Here is a 19,182-nt window from a genome sequence, read left to right on the forward strand (position 1 = left end):
TGGAAGCGCAGGTCTCAGTGCCTGGCTCCACCGCTGTCATCCCCAGGGAGCCCCCCCCAGCCATGAGCGAATAGGACTGTGTTCGGCAGATCATCGCCGCGGTAACGCGCCGCTTGCCTTGCTCCCCGTTGCGCCTGGCCACAGTCCAGGGAACCTCCGGGGTCCTTGCTAGGTCCCGAGACCCCCAGATCTGTACCGGCGTCTCAGCGCCGGCAGGGTGACGGAGCGTCAGCACTGGCACCCTGCTGGACTGCCCGCGCTATCCACTCTGCAAGAATCTTCAAAAAAAAAACACAAACTTCAGGGGCTGAAACAGACCCCCGTGTATTCAGTGACCCGACTCCGGCCGGGCACCCAACGAAACTGAGGTGCCTTGGCCGGGGTATAGGAGGGACCCGATGCATCCTGGGAAGAAACAAATTAACTGCGTGGTGCCTGGATGACTCCCAACATCACCTATACCCCCAAGGTATCCTGTGGATCCCTATGGACCCCGATGTAGAAACCCCTGATTCCCTTCTCCAAATAGCAGTGAAAGCCCACAACTTTGTATGCGGCTCTCTGATCCCTAAAGGGACAGGGAACCTTTCACCTGCGATACCTTTGCCTCTGGTACACAGTCTGGGGCCTTTGGTGCCTGATGGCTGCTATGGACTTGTGACTCCAGGCATCTGTGACTGTAATGGCCAAGTCCTCCAAGAGGTGCCCCACGGAGGAGACAGGATCTGTGCCTAGAAAGTTATTGCACCCGTCTAAATGACACAATATCTATTCCTTATATACTGTATAGGTCACACAGATTTAATCTACTAATATCTTAACTTTGCTCTACTTATTAGTTTAACAATCTGAGGTGAATGGGATCATCTCTAAACCCTTTTATATTTCTAATAGGACAAGGCAGGGATGTCCCCTTATTTTTGTCCTTTCCATGGAATCCCTGGCTATGGCAATTCGGGGAAACCCTGATATCTTAGGCTTCATGATTGGAGAGTCATAACACAAATTAGCACTACTTGCTGATTTATTAGCCATAGTTTTGAACTCTAGTCTCCTTTCCAAACTTAACCAGGAAATACCACAGGTGTCCTCTCCAGTTTTAAGATTAATTTTTCAAAGTCCACTGCACGACTGCACCCGCTCATATAATATCCAATCTTTGACAATCCTTCCCCCTACTCCTGGCACCCTTCATAATATTAAATATATCTGCATTATTATCCCTAGGTGAACAGAGGATTTTCTAAAATGGACCTTTCTTCCTATCCTTCAGATGGTTAAGCAGGACTTTCAGAAGTGGAAGGCATTGAATGTGTCCTGGTTGGGATGGATCATATTAAAATTAATACCCTACAGAGTACTGTATCTACAATAATCCGAAGCATATTCCCTTAAGTTTCTTTAAGGATCTAAATGACACCCTTCGGGAGTTTGTGTGTGGCAGCGGTCAGAGACCGAATGGACTTCAGTTACCAGACTTTCTCCAATATTATGGACTCATATGACCTGTATTACAACCTGGTCTAACCTGTCCTCTACCAATGGGTTCAATTTGAGGGTGCGTCCCTTCATGTCCCTGCAGAAATTCTGCCGCGGGACCCTGGTCCTCCCACACACCACTCATCCTAGTCGGCCACACCTTGGCTTGCTGGAGGAAACAGACTATTGCCTTCTAGTTTTTCATTAATCTCCCCCCTCAACTCGCTGATGTACAACCCCCAGTTTCCCTCTGTCCCTTTGAAAGAGTTATTTTTTGGAATGAGGGTCCTTTGCTGGTTTGTCAGCTGGTGGTTCAAAGTTCAGTGCATCCCTTTGCTGTCTTTATAGGCATGTCTAAACTGGCCTAGCACAGTGTTTTGGTCTTATGCCCAAATTAGACAAATCAATTCAATACCCAGGTACTCTCTTTTACGACACTCTTTGACCCAATTTTACTTGGGATGCTCCTCGAACTCCTGTACGCCACTTAGGGGTATATTTACTAAAGTGAGAGTTTTTAAGAAGTGGAGATTTTGCTCATAGCAACCAGATTCTAGCTATTTTCTAGAAGGTGGTAGTTAAATGTTAAGTAGAGTCTGATTGGTTGCTATGGGCAACATCTCCATTTCTAAAAACCTCACCCTTTAGTAAATATACCCCTAGGTGTCCCAGGTCTACCAGTTACTCGATCTGGCACTACATCCCCATATGCCAGACTTTGCCATCAATGGGAAATACTGTTCAAATTTACACGTTACCTTTCAGAATAGGTCTTATTGAGAACTACTATAAAATTCCTCTCCAGGTGGCACTGCAGCCCCAATGTGCTAAATGCTATATACCTTCCTGTTTCTGATCTCTGTTGGCGCTGTAGATCCTGGTTCTCTAGGTGGCTGGGATCATCGCCTTTTGGCAGCAAGTTTTTCCATTTCCAGAACTCTCTGTGGTTCAGATATTCACACGAATCACAATTAAATGGAAATTGGACACGGATTCTGCATTTTATAATAGGTTTCGTATTAAGACAATTTTATATAAATTTATAGAATTTTCACGCGAAAAGTACAAAAAAAAAAAAAAAAAGTACTTTTGTTGACTTTCAAAACACTACTGAATTTGAAACCTTTTAACAGTAAGCCCACGTATCAAATATATACACTTTAATGTTTGAAATATGTACACAGTGAGCCTTCAATGGCTTAACACAGTTTTTAAATGCAAGGTATCTGGCAATCATAGATCACAGCTTCCACATTTCAGACAAACCAATGTTTTAAATACATAAACTGATATTGCAGCAGTTTTTACAAAAAACAGCAGGTCAATTGTTTATCAGTCCCAATAGAAAATAAATATTGGTCAGCTGTACATGAACCCTACATATAAATATACCAAGGTTAGCCAATCATTCCCATTCATGTGAATCGGAATTATTGCGTTTAACCCTAGCACATGCCGATAAAAAGTAATGCAGGTGATCACCTGCAAAATTAACATTCTCCAACAAACTATATACTGTCCCTCATGGAAATCACTGGTCTTTACATCCAATAATTGGTGGGTTATTTTAGAGCCAAGATTGCTATTGTAGGCTGCATTAAATAGCCAATTTTGAACCAGTTCTTTTTCAGACTACCCACCCGTTTATGGAGTCATCTACATCAGTCTCCTTTCAATGGCAGGTTATATGTAAATAAAAGATGTGCTTATTGATTCAGCAATTATTGCCGAAATACACACATGACCATCTAACATAGGGATGTAGGAGATGAAGTACTATCATTACATGTTTTACTTTAACGTATAAAAAAAAAAAAAAGAAAAAAAATATTTTGGGACGTAAGAATTTGTTCACTGCAGACAATTTGTTTGGTTGGTTGTTTTAAACAAATACACATTAAAAAAAAATTGGGAGTAAAAATTTAGCACAGGGAAATATTAACGCAAGACAATATGTTGCAGCCCCTTGCCACTGTTTTTAACAGGTTTACAACCAAAAGAGGAGTCAACCACTAGTTTTACAATTGGGAAATATGGCTTAGTAAACACAAATAGACGAGAAGAATACTTCACACAAGATGGAATTTGTGCATTGAGATGTATAACCGCCTCACTATTACAAAACGGGAGCTAAAGAAAGCAAGACAATATGTTAACAAAGACCAATAAGGAACAAACATTCTTAAAGCCTCAGTGTTGGCAGGTTGTAACCAGCATCTTTCCCATGCTATACAGAAAACGTTTGCTCAATTAATCCACAGTCCGACTTTCAGATCCCGGTCTGCAGTGCACAGCTGATATACAGTATGAAGCAGTGAAGCAAAGTTAATGTTATTGAGAGAAACACTGGATTTGTTTGTTAAAACTACAATCACAAGTGAATTAGAGTTTGTTGATTTACAACAGGCATGGGTGCAAACAGTTTGCCAAAATTTTATCTTTTAATTATGTACAAGAGCACAGAATTGCAAAACACTTATCACATAGTCCATTGCACAGTAGCTGCAGTGTTTAAACCGTACCAGTTTTTACTCTGTGCACAGACCCAGTGATCATGGAGGTCTTTAGTAAGGGATTTATCTGAAAAAGGTACTTCAGGGGGAGAAGGGAACTTTTTACATAAAAATACAGATCTTACATTTGTCTGATGACTTTGGAATTATGAACGACTTTGCTGGAATCTGGGACTGCAACATATTGTTTATCAATGTTTTAGTGGCCCTATGGACAGCAAAGTTTTAATGGTGTCAAACGGATTTTTTGCAATGAAGGCAGTGTCCTAAATTTTATTTCACAAGACCGATTTTCTTTGCTTCAGTTTCATATATTAGCAACCTCCACATTTTCACTATGAATACTTCTGCTTCTTCATCAAGTACCTGCAGGAAAGAGAAGATGTGTTTCAGTGGATGTAGAGTTGTAAAAGGTTTATTACCGTGAAACATTGGCCTGTAGTAATTATTTTCCATACAAATCTGGACCATGTGGTTCCAGAATTAGGTCTCATGTCTAGGGGAGTGTTGGGTTACCTAATGCTTCCCAACCATATCTTGCCCTGAAGATGACACTGCCGGATGGGGTTCTCTGCAAGACATTCGTAGGCTCTGACTATACTCTTACAACAATGGATGCATATTTAAGCATCACCTGATGTCTCTTCAATGGACCAATTAAACACACGGTAACTGAATCCTTAAAAATTCCATACAATATAGTGTTAAGAGATACTGCACATTTATAGAAATAATGCTGCTCAACAAGCTACTAGATGACCCATTCCCTTTCTAGCTAACATGTGAAGGAAACATTGCACAATGTTGATTTTGTTTACAGCTGCTTTCATTGCTGTAAGGTAGGGGTGGGCAATAAGCTGGCCCCCAGCTGTTGTAGAACCACACATCCCAGCATGCCCTGCCACAGTTTTGCTATTTAGCCATGCTAAAACTGTTGCAAGGCATGCTGGGATGTGCATTTCAACAGCTGGATGGCTGCTTATTGTCCACCCCTGCTATAATAGGACAGAGGAAATGATTTCTGTTCCACACCTAGGAGGAAGTAAAGTGGCAAAACAATTCCTCTAGCCTGTACCTCCAGCCTGAAGGTTGCCTCTACCCCTCAGGCGTGGTCAAAGAAAACCAGGGAGGTACAAGAACTGGAGCTCCTGGGTCATGAAGGAACATCAGTAAACCACATCAAGACAGTGGAGGTACTGATTACTTAATGTTTCAAGGATGGGGCAGAAGGATGACCACCTTTTATTAGTTGATGTAGACTGCAGAAGACAATACCACAAAAGCATTTACTGGATTGTTGTCAGCCTCCCTATCAACAGGTGGTTCATCCACCATCTAGGTGAAACTGCAGATGGGACCGAAAAGGATCTGAAGAGACCAGCACCATACGCCCACTAGTAAGCTTGCGCACATAGGGACTTTCATCCAAGGTGTAGACCATGGCATCTACTACTTTCAAGCAGCATCTGATGGTGGTAATGTAGTGTCAGGAGAAGAAAGAAAAGCACTGGTAAGAGCATCTTGTGCTGTGGAAGGAAAACACTTTCACTACCTTGCAAAGGAGACACAGGAATAACAGGGCATCTAATGGAAACAGAGATCGCGTGGGCCTCTTCACAAGCCAACCATAGCTTTCCAAGCTCTTTACTGTGGACCTGTTCATCTCCTGAACTAGGACTATAATTTATTGTTCAGGTACAATAAAACAATGAGCTGACAAAACTAAAACAGGAGCTCACAACATTAGCAAATACTCTGAGCACTGTATAATGCAAAACAAAAGAATCGCTGATGGTCCCCCTGGACGGAGCCTTAATATCCAACGATGCTGAGAGTTTCCCTTTCTTTATGGCCTGAATCAAGTGAAAAGAGACACTCCCGCTCACATCACTCATGTGGAAGGAATTTGGGAGCTTTAGGTTCTGATTCAGAGCCGTGCAATAATAATGTTCACAGTTTAACTTTCTTTTGCAGAGAAAAAAAAATCTAAAAAAAATCCACTAAAAAAAAAAAACAGTTTGGCGCATGCGTTATACAATGTCCACACAAAGGAACTATTGCGATTGAGACGGACGGCATCAGAAAATGGTGTGGAAAAGTGATGGGTGTTCCTGGGCGGTGGCTAGAAGAGCCCTAAAACAGTCAAAGCATGAAAACATGGTACTTTTGTTTTCTAAAAACAGAACAAGTAGGCTAGTCCTTAATCTTCAGAAGTCATGTGCAGGCACTAGAGAAAAATCTGGGGAAGAGCAGGTGAGCAGAGTTTTACAGGGTTTAGCATCAGTGATTTTTTCCTTGAAAATGTAAAACTCCTATAATATTGATTGAAATAAATCTTGAACTCACCATAGCAACATCATCCAGTATGCTTTGAGGTGAACTGTGAGCCATTACCTAGTGTACAAGGAGAGAATAACATGTTCAGAACACAAAAAATTTAACAAATTGGCTGCTGATGCTAAATATATGTACCGGTTATATTTAATCAGGACCATTTTCACGAACTGTTAATAACTCACTTACTATGGCATTGCTTACTGTACAGCAGTTTTAAAAAATAAATTATATAGTGTGTGTGTGTGTGTGTGTGTATATATATATATATATATATATATATATATATATATATATATAAAAAATAGTACTTTGTGTGCCTAATCTGCTCTACAGGGCTAAAGCATAAGGATACAAAAGTGTATGGATTGCTATTTCTCTTAATAAGTCTGATATTTACATACAAATGCTCACAATTTTAATATACTTACCTTCGAACACACAAAATCAACTAATGTGGCTTCTTCTTCACCAATATATTCTATAATCTTCTTATTGATCCATGGTCTAATTCTTCTCTCCATTAATGTCTGAAGGGGGGAGAGACAAAAAGGAGATGATTAGCAAACACCAGTATTCTATATAGAAATTACTTCTGCCCTTCACATATGTGCATTAACTGCCCAAAACACAGTTTAAAAGAAACACCTTTTACATTCCATTGTGGCACTGAAAGGATCACCTACATAGTACTACCTCGCCCCATAACTTACCCTCTTGCTCACACTGTTCTCTCACCCTGATGGGACGCCATGCTGCCTTCCTTCACTCAGCTTGTGCCAGTGTTCTTTATATTCATGTTTATAGTCAGTGTGTGTTTATTTATTCTCATTCTAAAGGTGCAAACACACGTAACGATTTTGTAACCAACGATTATCTGTCAGATTTTCTCTTGAAAAGTGAACGATTTTTTGATGTGTAATGAACAATTTTTACAACTATGAACGAAAAATGTTCCTTCCCTTAATGAAAATTGTTATGTTGGTTAGTCTGAAATGAACTACAAATTACAAACGGGAGCGCGCATGAACGATTTTCTTTCTGTGTTATAACTCAGGAAATGAACGATTTTTTGAACGATTGAACGATGACGTAGTTATAGTTAGTTTAAAAAATTGTTATATGTGTATGCACCTTTAGTCATTCTTTATTTTTTTCTCTACACATTACGACTATGGGGCGAATTCAATTAGCCGCGAAAAGATTGACTATTTCGCCTCATTCGCCTGTTTTGACGCGATGTTTTTCGCCATGCGTGTACCCCGCTTATCCCTGTATTTAATGCCAAAACAGGCGAAAACGCAGATAGGCAAATTTATTTAATAACAAAACTAGCTAAAACGACAGCATATTTTGAGAAATTAGTCTGTACCCCAAAAAGAGCCTCACTGACCCTGGAAAACAATATTGAAGAGTATTACTAGCCCTAATAAAAGTATTTAGTGATCTCAAAATGAGTCAAATGGCTATTATACAGTCAGGTGCATAAATATTGGGACATTGACAGAATTTTCATATTTTGGCCTCTATTCACCACCACAATGGCTTTGAAATGAAACAAACAAGATGTGCTTTAACTGCAGACTTTCAGATTTAATTTGAGGGTAATTACATACAAATCAGGTGAATGGTGTAGGAATTACAATGGTTTCTATATGTGCCTCCCACTTTTTAAGGGGCCAAAAGTAATAGAACTATCAACTCAAAAGCTATTTCATGGCTAGGTGTGAGCTATTCCGTCGTTATTTCATTATCAATTAAGCAGGTAAAAGGTCTGGAGTTGATCCTAGGTGTGACATTTGCATTTGTAATCAGTTGCTGTCGACTCTCAATATGAAATCCAAAGAGCTGTCACTATCAGTGAAGCAAGCCATCATTAGGCTGAAAAATCAAAACAAAGCCATCAGAGAGATAGCAAAAACATTAGGTGTGGCCAAATCAACTGTTTGGAACATTCTTAAAAAGAAAGAACGCACCGGAGAGCACAGCAACACCAATAGACCCAGAAGACCATGGAAAACAACTGTGGATGACAGAAGAATTCTTTCCCTGGTGAAGAAAAACCCCTTCACAACAGTTGGCCAAATCAAGAACACTCTGCAGGAGGTAGGTGTGTATGTGTCAAAGTCAACAATCAAGAGAAGAGTGAATATAGAGGGTTCACCACAAGATGTAAACCATTGGTGAGCCTCAAAAACAGGAAGACCAGATTACAGTTTGCCAAACAATATCTATAAAAGCCATTACAGTTCTGGAACAACATCCTATGGACAGATGAGATAAAGATCAACTTGTACCAGAGTAATGGGAAGAGAAGAGTATGGAGAAGGAAAGGAACTGCTCATGATCCAAACATACCACCTCATCAGTGAAGCATGGTGGTGGTAGTGTCATGGCGTGGGCATGTATGGCTGCCAATGGAACTGGTTCCCTTGTATTTATTGATGATGTGACGGCTGACAAAAGCAGCAGAATGAATTCTGAAGTGTTTCGGGCAATATTATATGCTCATATTCAGTCAAATGCTTCAGAACTCATTGGACGGCGCTTCACAATGCAGATGGACAATGACCCGAAGCATACTGTAAAAGCAACCACAGAGTTTATTTAAGGCTAAAGGGTGGAATGTTATGCAATGGCCAAGTCAATCCCCTGACCTGAATCCGATTGAGCATGCATTTCACTTGATAAAGACAAAACTGAAGGGAAAATGCCCCAAGAACAAGCAGGAACTGAAGACATTTGCAGTAGAGGCCTGGCAGAGCATCACCAGGGATGAAACCCAGCGTCTGGTGATGTCTATGCGTTCCAGACTTCAGGCTGTAATTGCCTGCAAAGGATTTGCAACAAAGTATTAAAAAGTGAAAGTTAGATTAAGGATTGTTTAGTTTGTCCCATTACTTTTGGCCCCTTAAAAAGTGGGAGGCAAATATAGAAACCGTTGTAATTCCTACACCGTTCACCTGATTTGGATGTAATTACCCTGAAATTAAATCTGAAAGTCTGCAGTTAAAGCACATCTTGTTTGTTTAATTTCCAAGCCATTGTGGTGGTGAATAGAGGCCAAAATATGAAAATTCTGCCAATGTCCCAATATTTAAGCACCTGACTATCATGTTTCCACACTTATGAAAAACATGCATATAATGCAATGTTTTTTGAGAAAAATAAGTACCGCAGTTAAAATTGGGGTACATGTAAATGGGTGCTAGTATATTTTGGTGTCTCTAAAGTGAAGATTTAAAAAACACATCTGCTGCAGCTTTCTGCAATCTTAAAAACACCTGTCTCTACCTTATAGGCCCCCAAAATACCTAGCCCCCTCCTTTTTACCCATTTTCCCATACTTTTAAAATTTTTGCCCCAAAAATTATATATTTTTGGGCGTGAAGATACATTTTTTTTTTTGCCTAATTAGTCCAAAGGGTTCTGAGCCAAGTCCCCACATTTGTACCCCAAAGTATGGATTTTGCACTCCTTTTCTCCTGCCTTTTGCTAGAGACACTATTTCGTCTGTTTTTGCCTATGGGAAAACTCCCGGAAATTGAATACGGAGATACTTTGAAAACAGGCGAAAAGCGCAAATCGGTGAAAACTTTTTACAGATCGTAGCTCATTGCCTCTATTTGGAGGATTTTTGGTACTTAGCTTTAAATCCATGTCCCTGAAGCCATCTAGAGGACATCAATACCTTGGGGTGTAGAGAGCGCTGTCCTGGAGTTGGCACTTTTGAAAACTAAACTTGTTTGCTGCTGACTTCTTGCATAGGAATAGTAACTAGCAAAGTATGCACTAGCCAACTGTAGAATGGCATAATCCACAATTACAAAAGGGGTAAAAGTAATCCCCTAAGAGGGACCTTAGGCGGTACCAGAATCAATACAAAACATGGACTGCCGTGGACTCCCTCTATTCGACAAACCAAACTGGCACAGGCTAAGGAAATGACTTGTGGAGTGGTGACCCTTGCCCAGAGTACGGCCTGTGTGACCGAACTAGAGAGCTTGTGGTCGCAATTTTGGAAACCGGCACCAACTAGTATTGACATATTGAGGACCCTCTTTCACTAGAATTCAACTAGTGAGGACGTACTACTCTATGGAGCCAGTCCACACTGGAGAGAAAGCTACGGAGCAGTAGCCAGTCCCTGGCTTCGGCTTCCATAGAAACAGACTCTAGCACTGCAGTTATTGCATGCTGCAAAGAAGCATAGTAAATGTAAAAAATCACTCAGATTCCTTAGGCACTGGTAGAGAGGGGAAAAGTTTCAGTCTTTGATTAGTTAACCCTCGGTGCTCAGCTAGAGTACCAGCTCTAACCCCATGGTAGCAGATGTCCACTAGGTTGTTAGGTGGAAAAAAAAAAAAAGGTTGCAATGTTCAGCAATATGTCAGAAACTAGGTGGCACTGTTCCACTGGCTTCTGTGATAACTGAACTGCAGATGTGCAGAGAAGGGTTTTCTGTAAAAGATAACTGAGGACTGTGTTTAAAGGGGTAATCCACTTTTGAACCACATGTCTATTTGCTGTCCCCTTAAGCAGCAATAAAGTTGGAACCCCTTCCCTAAGACCACTACGGTTATCTGAATATATTAAGGACCATTTATGACATGACAGCCGCTGCTGTCCAATCATCAGTTTAGGAAGTAAACACTGAATCTGCCATGGTAAACGTGATCCTGTTGTAAAAACAGCAATTACTTTCTTACCATAAACAAAATAGTCTAGCTTCTTGCTTTTGAAGATTGTGGTTGTCTTCTGCATGGAAGTAACCACTTACACCGGCTCCCACTGGACTGCTAAATGAAATACAGAATCGAATGGGTGTTGAAGCGAGTTGGGGTTGGACAAACCCCAGCAGGGTGAGATACCTAGGGGATTATTTAATTAGGTACGAGAATAGCAAAAATCCAATCAGTTTAGTCATTACTCACCTTCCGCGGCGCTGCCTGAGCCTCCTTTGGTTCTTCTCTCCAGCGTCGCAGAATGCTTCCGGCCAAGCGCGACAGGTATGTACTACCCCTTCACCACCCTCCCCCTGCTACCCTGCGCTTGCCTCCCCGCACACACTACACATACCTACTCTAGCCAGCTTAATTCTTCTGTAGGGAAGCACATGAGCTGGTCGAAGGATGCAGCATCCATCCTCAGATAGCAGCAGACGTCCGGAGCAGGCAAGTGTTTTCTGTTTTCACACACAGTGTGGTTTTCAAAGTTGAAAACCGTGCTTGCTTTGTTTATTGGATACTGCGGGCATTGGGAGCGCACATACCCGCGGTAATCCAAAATTGGTGTCAAGGTCCGGGTGATTTTTTGCGGCCACTTGGATATGCCACCTAAAGTTCTGGGTCACCAAAAACCATGTTTGTAAATAGTGTAAATTCTCTTCATCAGTCACACCTCAAGCAAAAGGTATATAATTCTTGTTTAAGAGCCTGATCTGCGGCTTTGAACAGTATCAAGCTTCATCCTATAATGCTAATCATGTGATCAACATGGTCTGTTAAAGAATGGTTGCAGATAAATCCACTTCAGTAGATGTACCCCAACGTCATTCGTTACTATTCACGTGAACAGAGTGGGAATAGTAACCTGTGGCAAGCAAAGCGAGCCCACAAGGGTACAAACTTCTAATATTGGTGGGCAGACACTACAGTTAAGACAAAATAACAGCGCTGTCAGGGCATGCAAAATGCAGTTCCATTCCCTGACCGCACTCTTATTTCTTCTTCAGGGTCCATAGGGCTCCACAGGGACAAAATAAGGTGTAGTTGGTGGATAGGAGGACCGGACACCAAACAGTTAAGCGTTTGCTATCCTAGGATGCTTCGGTCCTTCCCCCCTATGCCCCGCCCACAGTCTGAGGCAATCAGTTTGTCTTGGTGTCCGGTAGGAACTGGATCATCGTCAGAACAGTGGGTTTATAAATAGTTTTATTCTATCTTAATTTCTTTCAACTTCAAGACAGAGCAAGCAGCACTAGACAGTTTTTTGGGACGTCTGTGCTGCTGCTCCATGACCCCTCTGCAGTGCCGCACCTCCAGCACTCGGCTTAGTACTTTTTGGCGGGGCACCGGGGGGCCTTGCTAGCGGGCTCCTCGGGCAGACCCCAGACTGCAGCTGGAACACAGGGGGACAGGTAAGGCGGGTTCCTGCTCGCGGGAAGCAGAGTCTAGCGCAGTCATACCTCCGGTCTCTGGAGACAGACCGGATGTGCTGGCTAATGTGGACACCGGTCCGTCCGGGACTCCACTAGCCCACCAGGGCTAACGTTACTGGCGCAAAAGCCCAGGGAACCGGTGGTTAATGTCAGCTTAGGGGAGGTCAGCTCTCTTTATCTGCGGCTACCTCCCCCAGCTCAGAGCACCATTCCACTGCGGTCTTGCCGTCTCTAAGCTGTTCCTCCTTCTCCCTACGCCCCCTCAGATCTCCGGCGGAAAATTTTCTAAACAGCAACATTTCCAAAATCAGGCTACTCCAATACTTGGAGGACCTCTGGAGAGCGTGCTAATAGCAAGAGGTCATCCATCTTCAGGTAACCATTGCCTTTCTACAGAGGCACGGCTGGTTGGTCAACTGGAAAGTCTTCGCTGACCCCTTTACAAAGGATGGTACATGGATTCTCAGGCTCAGGGAATTTTCCTGACAGCAGATAAGTGCGCAGGTTATTCCACAGTCACAGAGTGTCAATTCACTCAGCAATGCAGAACTTGGGGTCCATGGTATCCACCTTGAACATGGTGGAGTTCACTCAGTTCCACTGCAGGCCCCTACAACACCTAATCCTTTCCAGGTGGAACGGTCTCTGCCCCATCTGATCAGATCCTAGACAATGGGCCTCTCTCCGGCAGTTCGCCTGTCCCTCTCCTGGTGATTACAGACATCCAACTTAAACAAAGATCGCCCCTTTTGGATCCTGGAATGGGTACTCCTCACCTCGGACGCAAGCCTCCGCGGGTGTGGCGCAGTGACCGGCCAGCACTTCTTCCAAGGTAGCTGACACCAGCCGAGGCGATCTTACCAATCAAAGTCCTAGAACTCTGAGCCATCTACAGAGCCCTCTCTCTGGCTCAGAATATTCTTCAGGGCAGGCCAGTGCAAGTACAGTTCGACAACGCCACGGCGGTGGCCTACCTCAATCACCAGGGAGGCACTCGAAGTCAATCAGCAATGACAGAAGTGTCACGCATTCTCACATCGGCCAAATGCCACCTCCCAGCCATCTCCGCAGTGTTCATACCGGGTATTCTCAATTGGGAAGCGGATTTCCTCAGCCGTCACGACGTGCACGCCGGGGAGTGGTCGCTGCACCCAGAAGTCTTTCAGCTCCTGGTGGACAAATGGGGTCTACCGGACGTGGACCTCATGGCCTCACGACACAACCACAAGCTTCCAATGTACGGATCCAGGACAAGGGTATGCAGTCGGGAAGCCGGTGGAAGTAATCCCGATAGCCGGCTTCCCGACTGCTTTATCCCGGCGGAGGTTAAAAAACAGGCGTCTAAATCTAGACGCCTGTCATTTTACCAACGCCGGGAGACCGGCATCCCGATTGAAGTGATGCCAGGCGCCGCTGCGGACAGCCGCGGGGGGAGGGTTAGGTACCCCCCCGGGGAGGTTTGGGTTAGGCTAGGGGAAGGGAGGGTTAGGCACCCCTGGGGGGAGGTTAGGATTAGGCACCCCCCCCCCTCCCGAGGGACTTGGGTTTAGGCACCCCTAAGGAGGGTTAGGGTTAGGGGGGGGGGGGGGGGGGGGAGGGAGGTTAGGTTAGTTAATACTTACCTTGGGACGATCAGGATTTTCAGCCATATCGGCCAGCCACTGTCGGGATTAATTCATACAGATTCCAGGACAAGGGACTCCAAAGCAGGTCAGCAATGGCAGAAGTGTCACACATTCAACTATAGTATCTGGCCACCAATAGTTTGTACCCTCGTTCCTCACTCACTCCACGTCACATCCAGTACATTCACTGAAGAAGATCTATACACAACCGTTAAAGGAGTCGTCCCTTTTTGATTACCCAATAGCATATTCGCCACCTTTTAGTGTCCTCAGCCTCATTTTGTTTGCAAAACATAGATCAGGACAAAGAATTTAGTTTAAAAGACAATGAAATATGAGCAAAAACTATGAATGATCTTTTGTTTGAGCACAATTAATTATAAGTGACGTGTTAGGGTGGTGAATGGGTAACAATTTCTATAAGACATCAATACTTCTGTCGCTCAAAATTTGTGTCCTCAAGTTTTTGTACACAGGTTTGGTGATAAAGATTTCTAGTTCAAGCAACCAAAAAGCAGTAAAGCACACTCACAGTGTCTACAATGGACCAGTCCAAAGGATAAGCAAAGAGCTCCGGTTTAGCTGTGGGTATTTTCTCAATAAGACTCTTGATATGTTTGCGTTTCTCTTCTGTGTTCACATTATTTTTGGCTGCAGCTTTGTCATCATCACCATAATCCAGTGGCACCAGCTTTCTTTTTCGAGGCACCTCATCGCTATCTTCATCCTCAAATTTATTAAAAACACTATCTACTGGAAGCTTCTTCCTCTTCGCAGCATTTGTTTGGCTTGGACTACTGGAGGCTCCTAAGTACAAGAATTATAAAGAGGATTGTAAACATTAGTGTAAATATGCGCAACTCCCCTACACACAAACCACAATATAGAGCCCTTTGTTTTATTACATTCACATGTGTTTGATCTGCTAGTTGAAAACGTTGCATTATTCATTAACTAGACAATTGAAACTACGTAATGCACTGAACAGAAAAAAGGTTTTAAAAAATTGCAACAGCTAATCCAACGAAAAAAAACAAAAACACCCCAGACTAACCTAATTTTAGACTAAGACCTATTTTTGGCCGGAACTCCTCCTGTGGTTGTTGTTCTGGTGAATTCTCATGCGGAATGATAATACCACACGGGGACTCATCTCCAGGAGAATTAGGGGTGGCATGGCCACTACCAGACGAGACAGATGGGGCAGAGCTAATAGGCCGCATGGTAGGCTTAAGGCAGGGCTTTGGTTCAGGCTCCTCTTCCTCCTCCATTGGCATTTCAATTTTCTCCTCTTTCATGGGTTTCTCCTCCTCCTCTTCCTCCGATTCAGGCTGTGGTTTAATCTGTGGGGGCTGTCGACGCCTCTCTGCCTCTTGTTCGATCTGTATTTAGACACAATACACCCGAAAATAAATGGTTTTCCGATTGCACACTACATACGATACAAAACTGTGACCATGTGAAATATTATATGAAGTTTAAGTTTCAATGACTAAAGCTCTGCACAGAAAACTCAGATAAAAGGTTATCAAACAGCATAAAGAGAACTCTTTATCGTCACCCTACCTAATATTGATGGCATAGTCTGCCATTCTAATTTACTACATAATCCTTTGAAGAGTCCGTGTCAACCCTATCTTTGAGCGGATCTCTTATACACACTGCTCGGAACATATATTTTATTTGTATATAACTAGATATACACCACATGCATACTTATACACAGACAATAATTTCATAGTCCTACACATATAAACCCAGACATTTCCATGTTCTCCAGAACCTTGCTGCTTCCAACATTGGTTAGATTTTACCTAATATTGCTGTATCGCCTGGCTGTGATTCTATCAGCAGGAGAGCGGCAAACATGTCCCTCCTGGACCCAAAATGTCCCTCATGGGCCTCTCCCCAACAGGTTTGTCATGACTTCTCTCAGGTGTTTTTGGGTTAACTAAATCTGCTCTTAAAGGTTCTTGGAACTTCAAAATTAAAACGTAATTCTTTTACGCTATTGAAAATATTTCTAATACCCAAAAAGACCAAATCAATGACTTATGAATCCAATATTAAAATTAGAGGTCACTAAGAAACAAACTGATCTTGCCTAGGATCTAGGAGGCATCGATCTCCAATTTACTTTTCCTTCATTGCAAATTGTTTATTGTGGTTTGCGACGTGTCAATTATCTTGCACATCTTTACATTAGTTTATAGCAAAAGCTACAACATTTTGTGCTGCCAATTGTATACTAATTATTTAAAGACTAATGTGTGTAAAATAGTCAATAATAAGCGTTGTCCAATTTCTACATATACAATGCATATGGATACCTTCATGAATGAGTAACAATTTATCACAAAATCTATTATATAAAGAGATATTAACGTTATGGTTGAGGATTTAATGTTTCCCCAGCAATACCCAATTTAAGTTTCTTTGTGTAATAATTAAGAACACAGGTTCAGCAGCTGTTGGATCACAACCGTGCGGGCGAGGTCCTGGGTGTGTGGCATCCTTCCATAATATTTTAGAAAGCAAACTGGAAAGAATTGCAACATGGGGCACCAGTGAGAAGCCCATCACAGATCTGGGACATGCCCAACCAATACGAAAGCAGACAGGGAACATCTACACATTACATATCCCAAGGACAGAGGAAGAAACCATTATACAAATCCGTTCTTTGTGCACAGTAAGTGGCCTAAAACAGACCAGAGGCTATGGTGTGACCTTTATCTGGATAATCGATATAATAAGCACATGGGTAGATTAGCGCTGTTGCTATCCCTAACATGAACACCAAAATACAGGTTTGTCAAATAGGACAATGTATGGTAACACACAGCTGGCATCACTGATGAACCACCACAACTACCAAGTAGCCCGCCAGCTTGTCCAGCCTGAATCCAAACACATGACAATGTTGAAAAATGCCTGGTAAAAAAACCCTGTCAGTCAGTCATGATTTCTCAAGCTAATCAGACACACAGAACAGGAAAGTATCTAGGCCCTCATTGACCAACCATGCAATATGAGCTACTGAAAACAAAACTTCTTGATTTTTTCGTGAAAACTTTGAAAGCCTGTCCCAAATATGTATGTAATCACTTGCTTAGAATATCAGTGTCTCCATAGGCGCCAAGTTTCTTAGTTTTTCTAGTATGATACAATTTCAGTATGTAAAATGCATCAAGCAATAAGGGACAAACACTGAAGTATAAGCTACTCAGTACAAGACATTGTGAGAGTTTCAATACAGACCCTCTGAAGCTCAGCATCTGGGTCTGGATGACCTTCTGCCAGCAACCGCTGTCTGATTTCCTCCAACTCTTCTTTCTCTCGCTTCCGGTCCCGTTCATCTGTTTCCATCTCTTTTTCACGGTCCCTTAGCCTTTTCTGAAGTGCACTGCCTCTGCAGTAAGAAATATTGGATATTTGTGAACATATTGCATTAAACCAGGTTCTCACCACTATTTATTGGCAGTGACCTTGTATATTCAGGTCACCTCCAACCATGTGTGCTGTTGTAATGGTTTTAATCTAGGACTGGCACTGGCGGGTAAATATGAGTAAATGAAAGGTCTGCGGCATTGCATCAATGTGTTAATTACCACCAGTAGCTGCTACTTGAAACACAGGGGTAAGCATGAGAAGGCAACGGCAGTATTCAGGCAGCAGCAGCCAAATTCCATAGGTGAGGAATGTAGAAGAACTGTGTTCCGACACTTTATTTCAGAGACGGCAGGATTCCTATGAATCCTACTGGTGTATTGCCTACTCTTTGCCAACTCAGCAGAGCTGAGCTCTAAAGTTCTGACTAGGGCAGCACAAGGCCTTGAGGACTGGTTTCCATCCCCCCATATTTGGCTTGTGAGGGGAACTAGGTCACAGGGAACCATTGCCTGGAAGATCGTTGGGTGGGAGATTAGAAGATCCGATCTACCAAGTCAAGACTTTGAGGAGGCAGGGTAGAAGCCAGCCATCTTCCCAACTAGCAGTGCATGGATGGGGTTGGGTTTACACTAGTTAAAGGGAAGGGGGCTGGCTTGCCCCATGCCAATGTGTGTAAAAACGTGTTTAGGTGGGTTTTATTTCTAACAGCTCTTAAGTGATAATGAAAGTCAATAAATATACTTTTCATGGATCAGTAAAAGGCATAAACAGGCTACATTCCTCTGACATGCAGATACCGTAACACCCAACTCACCTGACTGTCCTCTGTTTAACTGTGTACAGTCTAAACTGCTAGACCAAATTACACAAGCAGGAGCAACAAAGTACAGCTAGTAGCAAAGAGTTGTTGCAGCAGGTGTACACAACACCCAGAAACAAGTGGTTCCAGGTGCTGGCAGCAATTCTCTTATAACTGGAGGCAACAGTGGCTGTCGAGCAGTTGACACAGGTGGTGAGAAGATTAGAGTTCAGCAAAGGCAGGTTACTGGCAGTTTGAGGAGTTTCAAAACCAATCTAGCAATCAACCCACTGACCTACGAGCAGACTAAACACGTCCTGTCAAAGTTGGCTATGCTCAACAAGTACTTCATGCAACAGATTTAAAAACTACCTGTAATACTTTGGGTCATCTCTGTCATCATCATAATCTTCCAAAAATTCTTTCAATCTTTTAGCTTCTTTTGACTGTTAAGAGCAATAATGAGGTTAGTTTATTTTGTTATGTAAATAAAAATAAGACACTGCATCATGCTTCATGAGAAAAAAATACCATATCCCTGCGTTTTTCTTCCTCCCGCTCGGCTTCCTTTTCATAATCCCTGGCTTTTTTCCTCTCTCTGATCTCCCAGTTCTTAAGGCGCTAGAAACAAGAACAAAGGCGTTACATTTGGTGGTGATAACGGGATAGGTGTCACAGGCTAAGACCTGCTTGCAGCCTATGGAGGTGCGAGTACTACCAGCCTACAGGAATGTCCTGATACAGGAGAGCAAATGAATCGACCTCGTACAGGGAAGGCATGTCGGAAAGCCCCAAAAGTTAATATGACTACTACTTCCTGTATGTGGATGTTTATTTCATGTGAATGGTCACATAAGTGTCCAAGGCACTCTATTCACA

At 42.7% G+C, this 19,182-nt stretch overlaps 1 protein-coding gene across 2 annotated transcripts in view; it reads right to left on the reverse strand.

Moving 5' to 3' along the window:
* Positions 1-2,622: 2,622 nt before the first annotated feature.
* The window catches only part of RBM25 (RNA binding motif protein 25), a 44,396-nt gene continuing 27,836 nt past the window's right edge, over positions 2,623-19,182 (reverse strand). For both annotated transcript variants that reach the window (XM_088471273.1, XM_088471272.1), the window contains exons 11-18: positions 18,835-18,924; positions 18,676-18,749; positions 17,373-17,523; positions 15,166-15,493; positions 14,644-14,918; positions 6,758-6,856; positions 6,339-6,386; positions 2,623-4,358 (exon numbers count right to left, since the gene is read on the reverse strand). In XM_088471273.1, coding sequence (XP_088327399.1) covers positions 4,266-4,358; positions 6,339-6,386; positions 6,758-6,856; positions 14,644-14,918; positions 15,166-15,493; positions 17,373-17,523; positions 18,676-18,749; positions 18,835-18,924 — 1,158 coding nt within the window. In that variant the 3' untranslated portion in view covers positions 2,623-4,265. The remainder of the gene's footprint in view (positions 4,359-6,338; positions 6,387-6,757; positions 6,857-14,643; positions 14,919-15,165; positions 15,494-17,372; positions 17,524-18,675; positions 18,750-18,834; positions 18,925-19,182) is intronic.

The sequence above is a fragment of the Taudactylus pleione genome, unplaced genomic scaffold (genome assembly GCF_031769625.1).
Source record: "Taudactylus pleione unplaced genomic scaffold, aTauple2 ptg000113l, whole genome shotgun sequence".
NCBI lineage: Eukaryota > Metazoa > Chordata > Amphibia > Anura > Myobatrachidae > Taudactylus > Taudactylus pleione.